The sequence below is a fragment of the Tursiops truncatus genome, chromosome 12, assembly GCF_011762595.2.
Source record: "Tursiops truncatus isolate mTurTru1 chromosome 12, mTurTru1.mat.Y, whole genome shotgun sequence".
NCBI lineage: Eukaryota > Metazoa > Chordata > Mammalia > Artiodactyla > Delphinidae > Tursiops > Tursiops truncatus.
In genome coordinates this window covers 75,531,916-75,547,849 of record NC_047045.1, presented here as the reverse complement: position 1 = coordinate 75,547,849, position 15,934 = coordinate 75,531,916, and the positions used below count along the sequence as shown (strand labels likewise).

General features: G+C 43.9%; 1 protein-coding gene across 4 annotated transcripts in view; it reads left to right on the top strand.

Moving 5' to 3' along the window:
* SYNE1 (spectrin repeat containing nuclear envelope protein 1) overlaps positions 1–8,285 on the top strand; it is a 457,027-nt gene extending 448,742 nt beyond the window's left edge. For all 4 annotated transcript variants that reach the window (XM_073789748.1, XM_033867854.2, XM_033867855.2 and 1 more), the window contains one exon: positions 7,313–8,285. In XM_073789748.1, coding sequence (XP_073645849.1) covers positions 7,313–7,553 — 241 coding nt within the window. In that variant the 3' untranslated portion in view covers positions 7,554–8,285. The remainder of the gene's footprint in view (positions 1–7,312) is intronic.
* The last annotated feature ends 7,649 nt before the right edge of the window (positions 8,286–15,934 follow it).

Genomic DNA, 15,934 nt, shown 5'->3' with positions numbered 1-15,934 from the left:
CCGCCCCCCCGGGGACCTCCAGAGAGCCTCACAGCTGCCACTCTGCTTTCTGCCTGGCTTCCAACAATCCCTGTCTCTGCAGTTAGCAGTGCTTTGCCTTCTTCGTTGTCGGTGTGATGTCTGTGCTCCCTGGCCCTTCCACTAATCAGTTCATGTTTCCCAGACAACTTTCTAAAAATGGAAATACTGTCCTTGGAAGCAGCTACCTCACTCCAATCATGAGCAGTTCACTGTTAAAATAGTTTGCCCCTCTGGAAACTTACCACCACTGAGCCGGAATCCCAATTCCTGGAAGGAGGGTGGGGCATAAGGAAGTGTAAACAAGCCCTGAGTCATAGTTTTAGCTTTCCAGCTGTGTGAGGAAGGGGCTGGCCTTTGCATCTGGTTTCCACTCAGCTGCAGTAATGCAGAACGGATTTTGATGTGATTTCTGGTTTTAAGCTTCCCTCTACGATGTTTTGCTTTTTTTTTTTTTTTTCTTTCCCTTTGGTTTGGTTTGAGGACAATTTTGTGGGGCTTTTTTTTTGTCCATAACAAAATATCAATAATGAAACATGAATGGAGAAAAAGTCACAGGGATTTTTGAAGATAATGATGGGCTTCTCCAGGTGCTCTGATTTTTTCTTAGCCCCCGACAAGAAAAGACATCGTGTACTATAGGCAGATCACTGCTTTATGTAGTGCGTCTGCTCACCACAAATTGCTGATGTGCCGTGAACAGAGATGGGGCATGTCCCCATAGCGTTCCTTTAAGGACACCAGAGAGCCATTCTGTGGTTGACATAAATGATGGTGATGAGAAGGGAGAAAGCTCTTACGTTGTTATGCGATGTCAATAGCAACCACAGCTCGGTTCCCGGATTTCCCCGATTCTTTCAGACAGTCACACGGCCTTCTGAAATGGCAAAGGCCTCGTTTCTCAGGGCACCAACTGCTTCAATATTGTCTCTTAATGGGGCTTTGCAGCTCGGACAGCCACGTTCTCACTGTGACATCCGCAAGGCGCCTTTCAGCTCCGCTCTGTCCAGCACTGGTTATTAACATCTTTCTGAGCACACAGCATGATGTTCACTTTGCTGCTTACAGGACCTGGAATACAAACGATCTTCACCTGAATGGCCAACTTCGGCAAACAGCTTGGCAGACGGGTTGTGGTTGAACATTCTTGGACTTCTTAACTCCTTGGCACCTCTGTTTGGGGTGCGCCCACGTGGGCAATGACACGGAGAGTCCGCTGGGAAAGAATTAACTTCACTCACAATCCAGGCTGTCACGGTGTTCCTTTACATTGAGACTTGAGATGACCTTGCGTTTGATCTTGCACTGGTCCAGCAAACTTGAAAGGTTATTGCAAAAGCACAAACAGTTGAGAATGTTGACCCCAGCGATCTGCAATGGGAACATTTTAGGCATATATTCTTCCTGAGAGGAAAGAGGCTGAGTTGAAAGAAACTGGGTATTAGTTTGAAGGGAGGGTTCTTATATTTTTTTAGTGGTTTAAAGTCAAATATTAATAATATCAGTTACTTGCTGTTGTATATTTCATATTGATTCTACAGCTGCCGTTCTGTGTTCTCTTACATAATATTCTAAGCCTACATAAGGATTGATGCCAGTGTTTACAGAACACCTACTATGTTTAGACCCTGGGCCCACAAAACTAATACAATATGGTTCCTGTCATAAAAAACTTGCAATATGTCATAATCTAGAGATCCCCTAAATCAATTACAAGGAGCTTCCCAAGACTCCTTAAAATTCTAAACATTTGAAATTTGAAAAACATCTGAAAGTGTACGTTCATAATAACTATCCACAATTTTTTTTTTTTTTGGCGGTACGCGGGCCTCTCACCGCTGTGGCCCCTCCCGTTGCGGAGCACAGGCTCCAGACGCGCAGGCTCAGCGGCCATGGCTCACGGGCCCAGCCGCTCCGCGGCATGTGGGATCTTCCCGGACCGGGGCACGAACCCGCGTCCCCTGCATCGGCAGGCGGACTCCCAACCACTGCGCCACCAGGGAAGCCCCTATCCACAGTTTTTGAGATTAAACTTATTTAAGATGCATGCTTTTTGAAGCAATGTTTATGATGGCCCAGCTGATACTTTTTCTCTACTTTTGACTTAAAATTGGCTAACCTGATGGCCAATAACTCTTCAAAATTCTACTATAGATTAGTTGAAGTTCACAAGTGGGAAGATTTTACTCCAATTTCCAGCCAAGCAAAGGAATAACTGCTCTGTAGTCTGAAGAGAGGGAATTGATAACTTCATTCCAAAGCTGAGAATTGTAAAATGCAAAACCTCCCTGGGCATCTTTAGTCTTTGGTGCCTTCTGCACAAAGAACTGAGACAGAATAAGAAGTGGCAAATGACTGGCTGAAACACTGAAAGGGAGGGAAAAAAGACCTCATTTAAAAATGTGTTCAAGGGAGCCAAGTACATTGAAGCAGGCACAGTGGGGTTTTTGCATGTACACCAGGGCCTAACTCTAAACACCATTCAGTTTCTTGTGGAATTTTTTTTCTAAGTCTTTTCTGTCAAACTCCACCCTGGGGATTTATTTATTCAAAGTTCTCAAAGCACCTCATCCTAAAACAGCCTTGCCCCTGGGGCAGGCTGGACACCCGGGCTGAGGACAGGTATAGGGTAAGGCTCCACTATGTTTCTTCTATATTTTGAGGTCTGCATTCCCAGTGTTTCCCGGGACCAAGTCAGACACCTTAGAAAATGCATCACCTCTTTGAAAACACTGCTATAAATCAGGAATATTTCCTTGGAAGGAAAGGCTGAATCCAGCAAAATCCCTAAGGTTATGAGTCATCACACCCGTGCTTTAATAATACAGATAAATAAGAATGATAAGTTGCTGACATTTATTTAGCACTTAGCGTGTTCTAACACCGTGCTAAGCGTTGTGTATCTGTTACCTCATTTAACCCTCCCAAGGTGTTCATTCCCAATTTTACAGACAAGGACACCAGGGATTAGAGGCATGAAGATGTAGAATTTTTTTTAAATTTAATTTTATTTATTTTTTTTATACAGCAGGTTCTTATTAGTCATCCATTTTATACACATCAGTGTATACATGTCAATCCCAATCTCCCAGTTCATCTCACCACCACCACCACCGGCCGCCACTTTCCCCCCCTTGGTGTCCATACGTTTGTTCTCTACATCTGTGTGAAGATGTAGAATTGGAACCCAGGTCTCTCTGACTCTGGATCCTAGCTTGTTAACCACTCCTCCTCCATTAGGGCTCCTAATGGGTGGGGTACTTTAAACAACAGTTCCAGGGCTTGGGCTACCATGGGTTGCCTGAGATAGCTTAGGACCAGCCAGAATGTTCACCTTGGAATAAAGAGAGGCAAATCCTAAGTTGATCCTGGGAATTTGTCTTCTGAACCACATATCCAGGGAATAAAGACCATTCACACGGGAACAGGCAACACGATCGTAGACAACCTGATATTTCCTGACAAAAAATTTCTGTTCCTCTACTGCCAGTGTTTGCTAACAAGTAGCAGAATGAATTGAAAGTGTCTTTTCATTTGTATAAATGGTGTGTGCACAGAATTCACTCATTTTATTTCCTTGATGATGTAAAATCTTTGAGATGAGTCACACTCCACGTGCACACTCTTCAGGCTTCTCACAGCCCTTGGCCAGACTTTCTTTCCTGTGGTGTGTTCGTATGTGCGGCCCCCTCCCCTATAGCCATCTTCTCCCACAACTGTACGTATTTTAGGAAAGAGATGAAACAGCACCGGGGCAACTATTTACCCTCAAATTTGAATGAGTGAGGGGAGTGAGAAAGATAATAAAATAAATATTCACTTGTAGAGAATAAGCATGTTTTTGCTGGACAGGATTATCTGAAATATCTCCGTTGATTAAGTTCCTTAAGTAAGTTCACACATTTAGTTTTCTCTGTCGACACCATCTCTGCTGCATCTATTTGTGGAATAAGGCCATTGGAGAGTGATGAGTGACGGCTCAGTGAGATGTCTTTGTTCTTCCCCTTGTCAAATTTCCCAAGACTTGAAACTTACGTGATTTTAGGTCAGTAGATTAAATATTAAAAGTACCCTTTTACTTGGTATCATTAACCTGTGAGTACTAGAAACTCTAGAACAGGTTTACCCTAAGCGGAAGCAACTTTGGGCTCATTGAAACCTTGGTAATTGCCCCAAGCGGGTGGCATTTTTTTTTTTCAGTAGAACAGTTGGACATTTCCAAGAGCAGTCAACTGCATGGAAGCTCACTAAGAACTGTGTGTTCTCTTTGTCTCTATCTCAGCCCATTATTTCTCCCCAGGTTGGCATTCTTCAACATTAGAAAGCACACGCTAATTAAATTTTAATACGGAATGCTCTGATGCCGTTAAATGCGCCATGTCCTTCGACAGACTCTGCAGCATCTGAGCCCGTGTTCCAAAGAGGGTGACCTTTCTAGCTTTTCTCAGGAGTGGACTAGTCGGTGTGTAGCCCTTGATCTTTGGCTTTATTGTTCAAAGAAGCTAATAATTGACAAAGAGGGGCTATTCAGCGCTGTCAGTCAGATTGTTACTATCAATTATATGCATAAATCTGCCTATCACTAATGTCCTTAAGTGTCTCCTAAAGAAAAAGAGTCCGTTAGAAATCGCCCTTATTTTATTTAAACACCAGATAATAAAGAAACATGGAGCTCTCTTTTGTGCTTCTGTTATGACTCAGACAGGTGACAGGTGGAGAGGATTGTTTTCCAGGGCGTATATTCAGGTCAAGCAAAAGACGTATTGAAGGAAGATTCAATCCAGAGCTCATGGGTAACTATCCCTTCCTTCTCCAGACACTTAAACTGCTGAATTCATGAATTGTTAGAACCAAAACGATTTTATGCTGTTAATGCATCTTCATCTTTTCAAAGGAGAAAACTGAAGGCCAGAGAGACTAAATTACTTTCCCACGCTTGTGCAACTGCCTCAAAACAAAATGCCCTCGTATCCATATTCTGACTCGATGATCTGTGTCATACCGCACAGCCTTATGGTTAGAGGCCTTTATTTTAGACATGAGGAAACCACTCACCTCCCAGTATTTTAGGATACAAGTATTGTCTTCTTTGCTTCTATATGTGAGATACGTGTGACATAAATATGGCCTGGATGCCCTTCATTTATGTCACCAAACAACAAAACGTAACAGAGAGCACAGTAGGCGGGGGACTCTGGAACCCTGAGTTCCTGCTAGAGCTCCTCCTTTAGTGGTGGATTTGGGGCCAATTTACTCTATTTATAAAGTTCAAGTTCTGGGAGTTAAAATACCAGAGTTGAAATCTTCATTTGCCCCTTGCTAGCTGTATAACCTGGAGCTGGTTCCCTTACTTTTCTGTACCTCATTTACATCGGCTCTAAAATGAAGGTGACAGGCACACTGAGGACTGTTGTGGGAATTAAGTGAGAGAACCCAAGACGCATGCTTTTGTGGCCCAGCAGTTAGAGGATCAAATGTGAACTCTCCTTAGCTCTTTACCTACAGAAGTAAAGATGGACTAGATACTCTCTCAGGCCTTATCTCAACACAAATATTTCATAATTAGGTGAACTAGAGAAGTTTCTATTTAACAGGTGTGTGACATAACTTCTTTTATACTTTAATGTATCATCACGAAATATACAGTTTGTCCTGTTCAGCCCTTTGGGAACAACTCATTGGTCTTAGCATAGGGCAGTTAATCAGTTTGACCACTAGATGGTGATTGAACTCTTGTGGCCTCCCAGTTGGCAGACTCTTCACACTGACCAATCAGTAGAAGATGTAAAATGTATAAACAGAACTTGGAAGTTGGAAGACCGTTTAGTCTAATTTGAAGGATTTGAAGAAGAGCTTGTAGCATAGAGGTGAAGTGAGCTGTTCAAGGTTTGTAGACCAGAAAAACACAGTCCCAATTCAGGCCAGGGATTTGTTTTTTCATCACACTTCGAGCTGTAGTAGAAATAGTGTGGTACGGGGCTGCTCAGGGCTTCTCGGGGCCAGTCTAGTCTGTTGGTCTCACGTATTTCTTGGTAGTTTAATGAAAGAGTTTTGAGTCGTCCCTCTGTTGCCTTTTAAGGGGATTATGTCTGTTTTTTATTTTAACATTTATTTTCTTTGGTGTCACTCCTTATCCCTCGCTGATACCAGTGTAATCTGTCTTCAGAAATGAATGGCTAATAACGTAGCTGGAGACATAGTGTTTTCTGATGAGAGGAACGTACAGAGTAACCAGTACAGTTTTCACACCTTCGTATTTCTCCAGTGGCCTCACGTTCAATGTTCTTACCATTAAACCATTAGAGAATTCCTGCTAGGTGTGGGGCAGTGGGTCCACTGGTACATGTATTCTTTTTGCTTCTGCAGTGTTGTGCGTGTGTGTGTATACGTACAGAATTCCTCCTGTAGATAACATTGCTTTCCTCATCTTTTCCACTAGTAGCAAAACACTCATGGATGCCCACAAAGAGAAAACAGTGCCCCCTACTGAGAACCTACTTCCATTTTCAACATTTCCCAGGCAGTCTTCCTTACGAATTCTGAAATTCATGGTTCATCTCTAAGGCACTGTTTCAACGTAGATGCGGAAATTAAAGTAGATAGGAGAACTTGGAACTTCCCAAATTCACAGAGCTAGGGATAGAAGAGTCAGCCTGGAATGGGTGTCATTCAGCACCAGGGATCTGTAGACTGGCTCCACTGTCATCCTTGTTCTTACAGCTTTGGAACCCACTAATGTCAGGGCCAGTTGCTGATTCAGTGCAAGATGAAACCAGGGTATACGCTAAGAATAATTCAACTCTGTGGGTCTGTGCAAAATGACCGCAGCTGTTCTTGTCTTGCTGCATGGACCTTGGCACATCCAGGACGGCTAGATGGGAGGGATGCCTTGTATCGTCCCGACAGCAACTAATTTTGCCTGATATTCTTAAACCAAAAACGTACTGCATCAAACACCCACATTTTAATGATCCCGGATGTACTTCATTTATGCTGGTAGAGTGTGTGTGGAGCAGTTTTCTTTGTTGATGGAAAATGTTTTACCAAATTACGGGGTGGAATTTGAACCCAATTAGTTACCTTTAGTTGACTAAATGTCGATTTTTCATCAGTGCATTTTCCAGACAGCGCTTCCTTTGGTGGTGGGGAGATGACCTGGGTTTACTGGCAACTAGTTGCCAGGTTGGGCTGTGTTCAGCCTGACCCTTTAGCTTCCAGGAAGGTGAGGAAGCATAAAGCAGCGTCCATCCAGCATTTGAGATATTTGAGTCATTGATGTCGATTCTTCTCTCAGGTCCATAAAAGGTGGCTCCGATTCCTCCCTTTCTGAGCCTCGGCCAGCCCGGTCCGGCCGAGCCTTCCTGTTCAGAGTCCTCCGAGCGGCTCTTCCTCTTCAGCTTCTCCTGCTGTTCCTCATTGGGCTCGCCTGCCTAGTACCAATGTCACAGGAGGACTACAGTTGCGCCCTCTCCAACAATTTTGCCCGATCATTCCACCCCATGCTCAGATACACAAATGGCCCTCCTCCGCTCTGAGCCAGGCAATGCCATCTGCAGCAGTGCTGGTAGCATGAGGGGATTCGGCCAAGGGCGATCCCAGACTAGCAAAGAGAGGACCTGAATCTCAGCGGATGCCCTCGGTGCGGCAGCTGTAGCGCCCCTCCGTATCCCCTGCGTGCACATCACGGCTTCGGAGGTGATGATAAACAGTGACAGGAAGCGAGCAAATAGATGCAGAAGGTTTGGAAGATATTCTGTGTGAAACTGAGCCTCAGCACTAAAGAGATTCAGGACCTCCACGGTCGCCTGGACAAGTGACCTCTGGGGCTTTGGTGCATCCTGTGCACACCCAGGGACTTCGAGAGACCATGTGGGCAGCTTCCCCACAGTGCGCTCCGTCCCCTCCATAAACGATGCTACCTGAGCACCATGTCAGCATCCAACAATCTACCCGTCAACCAGTGCTGAAGAGCTTTGAGAACCTTGTAACATACGGTTTTTAAGAGCTTATGTGACAGCTTTTTTACCTTGTTTTTCTTTGGGGCATGATGTTCTAACCTTGCTTTAGAAGCACATGCTGTAAATCTAAAAGGCACTTTTTTTAAAGGTATAAAGAAAAATTGGATGTAATAAAATCATGGGAGGCTTTATGTGGAAAAAAAAGTCGAATGTTATAGTAAAAAAATGATATTTATGTATGTACAGTTTGCTAAAGCCACATTTTGTTTGTATCCATTTCTTTGCATTTATTATAGAGATTATGAAATATTTTGTCTGTGCTTTTTTTCTCCCTAAAGAAATGATTCTGAATTTCCCTATTAAGCAGGCACTTATCAGAACGCAACCTAAATGATCATTTTTGGTGGAATAAATGAAGCTAAAACATAAGCATATATTAAAGGAAAAGGATGAATAGAGGTAGTGTATATTAGACATAGAGGACTCCGGATGATTCCTTCTTCCTTCTCCTTCCACAGCCAGTCACATCTCACAGACTCTTGCTTCCCAGCATCTTTCGTATTCTCCTTTCTTTTCTGTTCTCATTGCACAATTGGAAGAACCTCCTATAATCTCCTGACTGAGGCCCCTTCTCCACTCCATCCCAAGGGTACCAAAAAGCCATGTGAATACCCCTGAAGCATTCTTCTGGTCAGGTCCCTTCTTTGCTCCAAAATCTTCTGTTTTCGTTGTCTAGCAGAGGAAATACAATTGTAGTCAATCATTCGAGTCCAACTACAATCAGATTTTATTCTGTCCCTCCGATCTTGCCAGCTAGGGCCCCTCATGGAATTGTTTGGCGCTCGTGGCATTTTAATCCACCATTTAATAATTGGAGGGAGAGGATTTATATAAAGTCCACGTTTCAGGTTTCTCTTGAGAATGGAAAACTCATGTGTCCTGGACACACATTCCCACGTGACAGTAATTGCTGGAGTGACATGGCTGCTGTCCCTTGAAGAATAGGAGACAGTTACTACATTTGCACGACTATCCTATCAGCCTCTCTCATCGCCTGTACCAGCCTAACTCCCGGAGGTATTTAGTTTACAAATCCCGCTCTAAATTGAGAATTTAAACCAAACTGGGGTACTCAGAATTACCTGGAACTGCCTTCCATAGTTTCCATGATGTTCATAGCCTGAGTGCCTTCCCAGCCAAGTGTCTCGAGGTGGTTTAGGCTTTCTGATTTCTGGACTCACTGCAGACCTTCTAAGTCAATCTGCTCAGGGAAGATCAGAGTTGATGTTCTTTTCTAAAGACGACAAACCTGTGTGTAACATTTCCTGTCTTCCTGCTTCTGGAAAGGCTGTGAGCAGTGGTAGAGACTGGAGTTGAAGGATGCCCTGCACCCTCATCTGAGATGGGCCCTCTTCAGGCCTGGCTCTTCCCTCGCTTCCCTGTCACCCCGGCTCCAAATACCTGGAGGTCCTGGTCTTGCTTCTAGAGCAATCCAGCCCTTCAAGAGACACACATTGCCATGTTACGGAAGCCACCACACAATGAGACATCGGTCCTGGTGGAGGCCAGCACAAGGACACTTCAGAGCCACTTCTCCACGTGGCAATTAACTGACTACGCATTTCCCATCACTGAAAAATTAAATGTTAAATGTGGCTGAGAAAATAGTGCGGCTTTGATTAGGAAAAACTCTTAGAGTCCCATTTGTGCCTTTCTAAAACCCCTGCGAAACACTCAACAGAAGGCAAAACGTGCATTTCTATTAAATTTTTTGAAGACTTAAAAGAACATCGGAACAGGACAGAAGTAGGAAGCCCCGGTGAGTGTAAGCATTAAAGCCATGAGACACTGGCTTTCCCCAGATGATAACACACGAGTCCAGCGAGGACCGAGCCAGCCACAGAAGAGACTAGGGTTTCTGTCTAGAGCTCACACAATCTCCCTTGCTTAATGAGGGAGGGGACACAGTACCATTAGGAGCATCCTCGCCTGTGCCTGCAGCTTCCCAGGCAACAGAGAGAGATCGTGGTCAACAGAGGCTTTGTGGACGAGGAGCAGGGTTTGAAAGAATAATCAGGGGCTAAAAGGACACTGATGGATGTTTAAAAGGCCCTCACTTCCGGGTAAGGGCTCTCCGGGGCCCTGCTGTGGCCTGGAGATAGGGAGTGATGTCCTCAGAGAGTGGTGGGTGAGGAAGGGCGAAGAGAGGAAGGGTAGGATTAATAATACCTTGGTAATGAGATTTGCACAAGCAAACAAAAAACATTAGAAAAGCTGAGGAAAGAGAAAAATCCATAAAGCTAGGATGGAGAGGAAAAAAAAAAAAAGAGTTGGAAACTAAAAGTAATGATTTACTAAAGAGTCCAGGGAGGAGTGAAAGGTTTTTGTGGAAACTATGCCCGGGGAGCAGGAATGTTGCCTCCTGGAAAATGGCGGGGCGGCAGCTTCCCTTGTTTTTGTGAGAAATGAGAAGAGATGCCTTCAAAAGGCTAGGATGGGTAGTTCAGGAAGCCGAGAGCTGAGATCTACTGTCAAAAGGCAAGTTGGGGTAGGCAGGTTTACAGCCCATGCCCTGGGGCCAAATATTAAAAAATTAGAGCTACAAAATTTTATTGGCAAGCCACTTAAGAGATCATAAAGCAAAGAAACGTGGAGCGAATTGATTTATGAGAGCCGATCATGGCTAGAAAAGCAGGGTCTCCAGCGGGTCTGCATGGACCTGAAAGCAGTCCCAGTAGCTGGGTTCTCTGCCCCTGCCCACCAGTCCACCATCACCATCCCCAAATGTACCCATAGGGAATCATACGGAAGTAAAATATTCTCAGAGGATATGCTGAATAGGACCAGAAATGCCCGGGAAGTGCGGCATCCACTCAGATCACAAGAATGTATTGAACGCCCACCATGGTGGGGCAGGAACTGCTCCAAACTCTTCCGGCGTCAAGTTTCAGCTGGGATCTCATCCCTTCCCGTTTAATTACCCATTAAAACGTCATCACTGGGCCTTTGATGTATAGGAGCCTCTGTATTTTCCTCCACCAATTACATCCTGAAACTTGGGGTGAAGGATAATGCGGACACTTGAAGGGAACAAACCGAAACAATCGCTAATTTAGAGGAGAAAAGGGAGATTAAACCTGCTAAGTCTCTTCATTTTCTGTCAGCAAATTTCCCCTCCTTTTAACTTTTGTCACCTGGCTGACGTTATAGAGGGATGCGTTTTCGAAGAGTGTGGAAATGGGGCAGGTGGAGTGGTCTTCACTTTCTGGCTTAGTCACGTGCAGCACGAAGATGTTAATTCGGGTGTTGAGAGCAGGTGTTTCACCAAGAGTGGTCATTTCAGTTTCAGACTTAATAATATATTGTGATAACCATGGCCCATTGTTGTACCTAAAGTAACCCAGAGATGATGCAACTTAAAAGGAGTGACTTTTAGTCTTCGGTTCCTGGCTTCTCACTAACCTCTCCCTCAGAGTTTTAAGATATCCACCAGGAATCCACTGGGGACTGCCACAGAGGGGCCTCACCTGGGGGAGGGGCCTCACCTGGGGGAGGAGCCTCACCTGGGGAGGGGCCTCACGTGGGGGAGGAGACCCCCCCATTCAGGTGAGTAAGTGAAGGAACTGGGGGCACTTCTGGCAGCCTCTGCTAAGCAGCCTTCTCTGCAGGGCAGCAGAGCGCTCCTCAGATGGGGGAGGGTTTCTGTTGGTGATTGGGCAGAAGGTGGGAACCAGAGGAACTCACTTGAACTCTGTGGTCAGTCAGGAGCATCTTGAAAGGCTAAGGAAGTTGGAAAGTTGAAAATGGCTAATGAAAACCAGGGCGATACACTGTAACCCAGGCTGAACAACGAGGAACATTTAATCCGGGGAGCCGAGGAAGCCAGTGGGACTTGGATATACTCTTTCTAAAATATGAAGGTCACAGTAACATGAATCAGACTTGCAATTTTTTTTTTAACCTGTTACCTAATACAGAAGCAGGATCATAACCAAATGTGAAAAGCCCAATTGTATCAGGAGAAGAAAGTCCTTTGTCAGCCGTGCAGCAGATGACTGCATCTGATGCCACAGGTGGTCGAGAAGAAATCCAGAATCTTCCAGAGGAGGTCACGTGAGGGCCTCACAGATGTGCGTTCCCAGCCCAGGCCTACACCCCGCAGGAGACATTCTTGAAGCAGTTGCTGGACTCAGAAGGTGAAGCTGCCAGACAGCTGCCCACATCGAGGACAGTTCAGGCAGCCACCCCAACCGCCAGCCACCTGCACAGCTCACGCCCCACCTCCACACCACACCTCCCCGTGGGCTTTACAGGTTGACCAGAAACTGTAGGCATGATGCGTCATGCTACAAAGCAGTCCGTCCAGGCCAGTGGTTCCCAGTGGTTCGCAGTGTGGTCCAGATCGGCAGCATCAGAGTCACCTGGAAACTTGTTAAGGACGCGCCACTTTGGGCTCTAGGGCTGGGTTTCTGAGCCACCGCCTGCCCTGGGTTTCCTCGTTTTGGGACCAGCTGCCACAGTGGCGTGCTATGTAAACAGTCTTCCCCACCGACTTGTAATGTCAGCTTCATTGAATAATAGGTTTCTATATAAAACTGGATTTTTATTCTGGACTCTATCTTGTGTTCTTGATCTATCTTTCCATTGCTGTCTTAATTATAGCAGTATATAGTATAACTGAGTTTAGTAATGATGGATATATGCAATTATATATAAATATAAGCTATATAATAAATAATATTAATAGATGGTATACATAACTATTAATTCACTATAAAGTATAGTAGAGTATATTCGTTACTTTGTTACAAGTTTTCATTCTTCTTAAGAAAAATCCCATTTCTTTCTCTTTTTTATATGTCTATTTTAAAGGCTAATTATTAAAAAAAATCAAGTATTTGAATTACAAAAGATTCTCTTCTTTTCTAAAGAAAAATGAACCGTTTCCTATGTCCCTCTCAATTATCTCCCAATTTGATGTTACTTTTCTATGCCTTTTGATTTTCTTATTCAAACAGTGTACACATGTGTTTTTAAAAACTGGATCTATTCTTATTGTTCTGTGACTTGCATTTTTCACCGAACAATACTCCGCAGACATATCTATACATATGTGTCTATCTCCTCTGCATTGGACATCTCAGTATCTTCTTTTCAACAGTTGTTTCCTTCCAGGTTTTTGCTGTTTAAACAGTGCTGCGTTAATCATGCTTGTAGGCATATGCATGCATGTCTTTGTGTAGTGCTGCTTTTATTTCCCCCAGTTGCATTGTTCAAGGTGGAATTACTGAATCAAAAAGGTATGTATACTCTAAACTTTAATAAACTTTAATAAATTCTGCCAGATTATTTTCTAAAAAGTGGTAATGATTTACAGTCCCACCCATAATGGAGAAGAGAACCCTTTTCCTCAGACCCTCCCTAAACCTAGAGCAGTGGCTTCCAAATTATGGGAATTCATCCCAAATTATTAATGTTCAAATTCTGTACATTAAAATCTTTCAGGGGGTGTTTAAAAATGTAGAACCCCAGGGCTTACCCCAAACCAATTAAATCATTGGTCTCTGGGTATCAGTATCTGTTTGAAGCTCTCTGGGTGATTCCCTTGTGCCGAAGGTCTGGAATAGATGTTATCCATTTTCTAAAATGTTGCCCAGTTGAGGCAACATTAGCTCATTGTTTTTAAAATGTGCATTTCCATGACCAGTTTATATGACAGGATTGTTCCAGTTGTGTTACCTGTGTGTGAAGCCTGTTTTATTCTCTATTTTTCCACTGTTTTTTCTTTTTATGCTATTTCTAAGGAACTCTTTGCATATTAGAAAATTAACCCTGTACATCATATCACTTGTCTTGACTTTAGTCACACAAGAAGTTTTAATTTTTTTTATATATTTATTTTTGGCTGTGTTGGGTCTTCGTTTCTGTGCACAGGCTTTCTCTAGTTGTGGCAAGCGGGGGCCACTCTTCATCGCGGTGCGCGGCCCTCTCACTATCGTGGCCTCTTTTGTTGTGGAGCACAGGCTCCAGACGCGCAGGCTCAGTAGTTGTGGCTCAAGGGCCTAGTTGCTCCGCGGCATGTGGGATCTTCCGAGACCAGGGCTCGAACCCGTGTCCCCTGCATTGGCAGGCAGATTCTCAACCACTGCACCACCAGGGAAGCCCAAGAAGTTTTAATTTTTATGTCATCAAATCTGACAGTTTCTTTTTCCTTTATAGATTCTGGATAGTGTATATTAAGATGGCCTTTTCCACTCCAAGATTATGCAAATGTTTGCTTGTACTTTTTGCAAGTAGGTCTATAATCTATCTGGAATTATTTATGTAGTTGCTGTGAAGCAGGGAACTACTTTGTCATGTTCCAAATAAATAGATAATTGTCTCAGTGCCAGTCAGGAACAAGACAAGGATACCGCCTGTTATCACTAGTTTTTAGCAACCAAATGTCTGTCAGCACAGGGCTTGTTGAATAAATTATAGTGCATACATAAAGTGTTTACTATAATGCAACTATTTTTAAAAAGTGAGACCAATCTATTTATTGAGGAAGATGTCTACCATATATTCTTTAAAAAAACGATGTAGAATGGTTTCTATTATATGCCCCCATTTTTAAAAAAATTTTATTTTATATTGGAGTATAGTTGATTAACAATGTTGTGTTAGTTTCAGGTAGACTGCAAATTGATTCAGTTATACATACATTATACATGTATCTATTCTTTTTCAAATTATTTTCCCTTTTAGGTTATTAGAATATCGAGCAGAGTTCCCTGTGCTGGTACAGTAGGTTGGTTATCTATTTTAAATATAGCAGTGTGTACATGTTGGTTATCTATTTTAAATATAGCAGTGTGTACATGTCAATCCCAAACTCCCTAACTATCCCTCCCCCAAACCCTTGCGTGATTTGTTTTTGAGATCCAAATTGCTGCACTAATAATAATACGTTTAAAAGACAAGAAAAAGGTACTTCTGTTCTTTCATGAGGAGACACTTGATTTGCTTTTTAATTAAAAACTTTTTTTTGATATGCCCAAAATAAATGGTGACAGGTCATCTATTGAAAGTGGCAGAATCCTAATGGCTGAGCCCACTCCAAGTGGTCATCCTGGATTTATTGCAGGTTCCAGGACCTGAGAGCAAAGTGGTGAAAGCCCCCGATTTGCGATGAGGGGGCCACTGGACCAGGGGACTTGCCGAAGCCCCAGAGAAGAGCCTTCCCGGGAGAGCCGTCCTCCAAATGGAACTCATTTGTTCAGGAAAAAACTCCACTTCCTAAATGACCTCCCACCTCCAGGAGTCACTCTGCTGGCAGGTGAAACCAGTCCATCAGGGACAGCCTGATGGCAGGAAGTGATGGGGGCGGGGACACCGGAAGTCACGGGCAGCTTCCGCTAGCGCCTTGCCTCTCTGGTAGAGGCGCCAGAGATTCACGCTGCTTTACATTTTGCTTGCTCTCTGCTCCTACTAAACAACCTCCTGACCGATTCTCCTCCCGAAAATCGGGCTTGGGAGTGAGGCTCAGTCCCTCCTCTTCCCCCTACCCCCATGGAGTCTGAGATCAGAATAGGAAACTGATAGCAGAACACGAAGCATCTGGACGTTTATATAGTCCTTTTTGTCCAAGTCTTATTAGAGAGGTTCTACCTATAGCAGAGACTCCGGAGTCAAAATACCTGGGCTCAATTCGCAGCTCAGCAATTTCCTAGCTGTGTAACCTGAGCAAGTTACTTAACCTTTCTGTTCCTTAGTTTCCTCCTCTGTAAAACGGGATAATAATAGGACCCACTGCCTGGGGTTGTTATGAGGCGATAACAAGGTATGTGTTGTATAGTACAAGGCAAGTACTAAGGGGCAGTGATGCTGACCAGTTTATTATTGTTCATTCCAGTTTCAAATGGATTTCAGAAATGGCTTTTGAGAAGAGCTTTCCACATCTTCTTCCCACACTCATT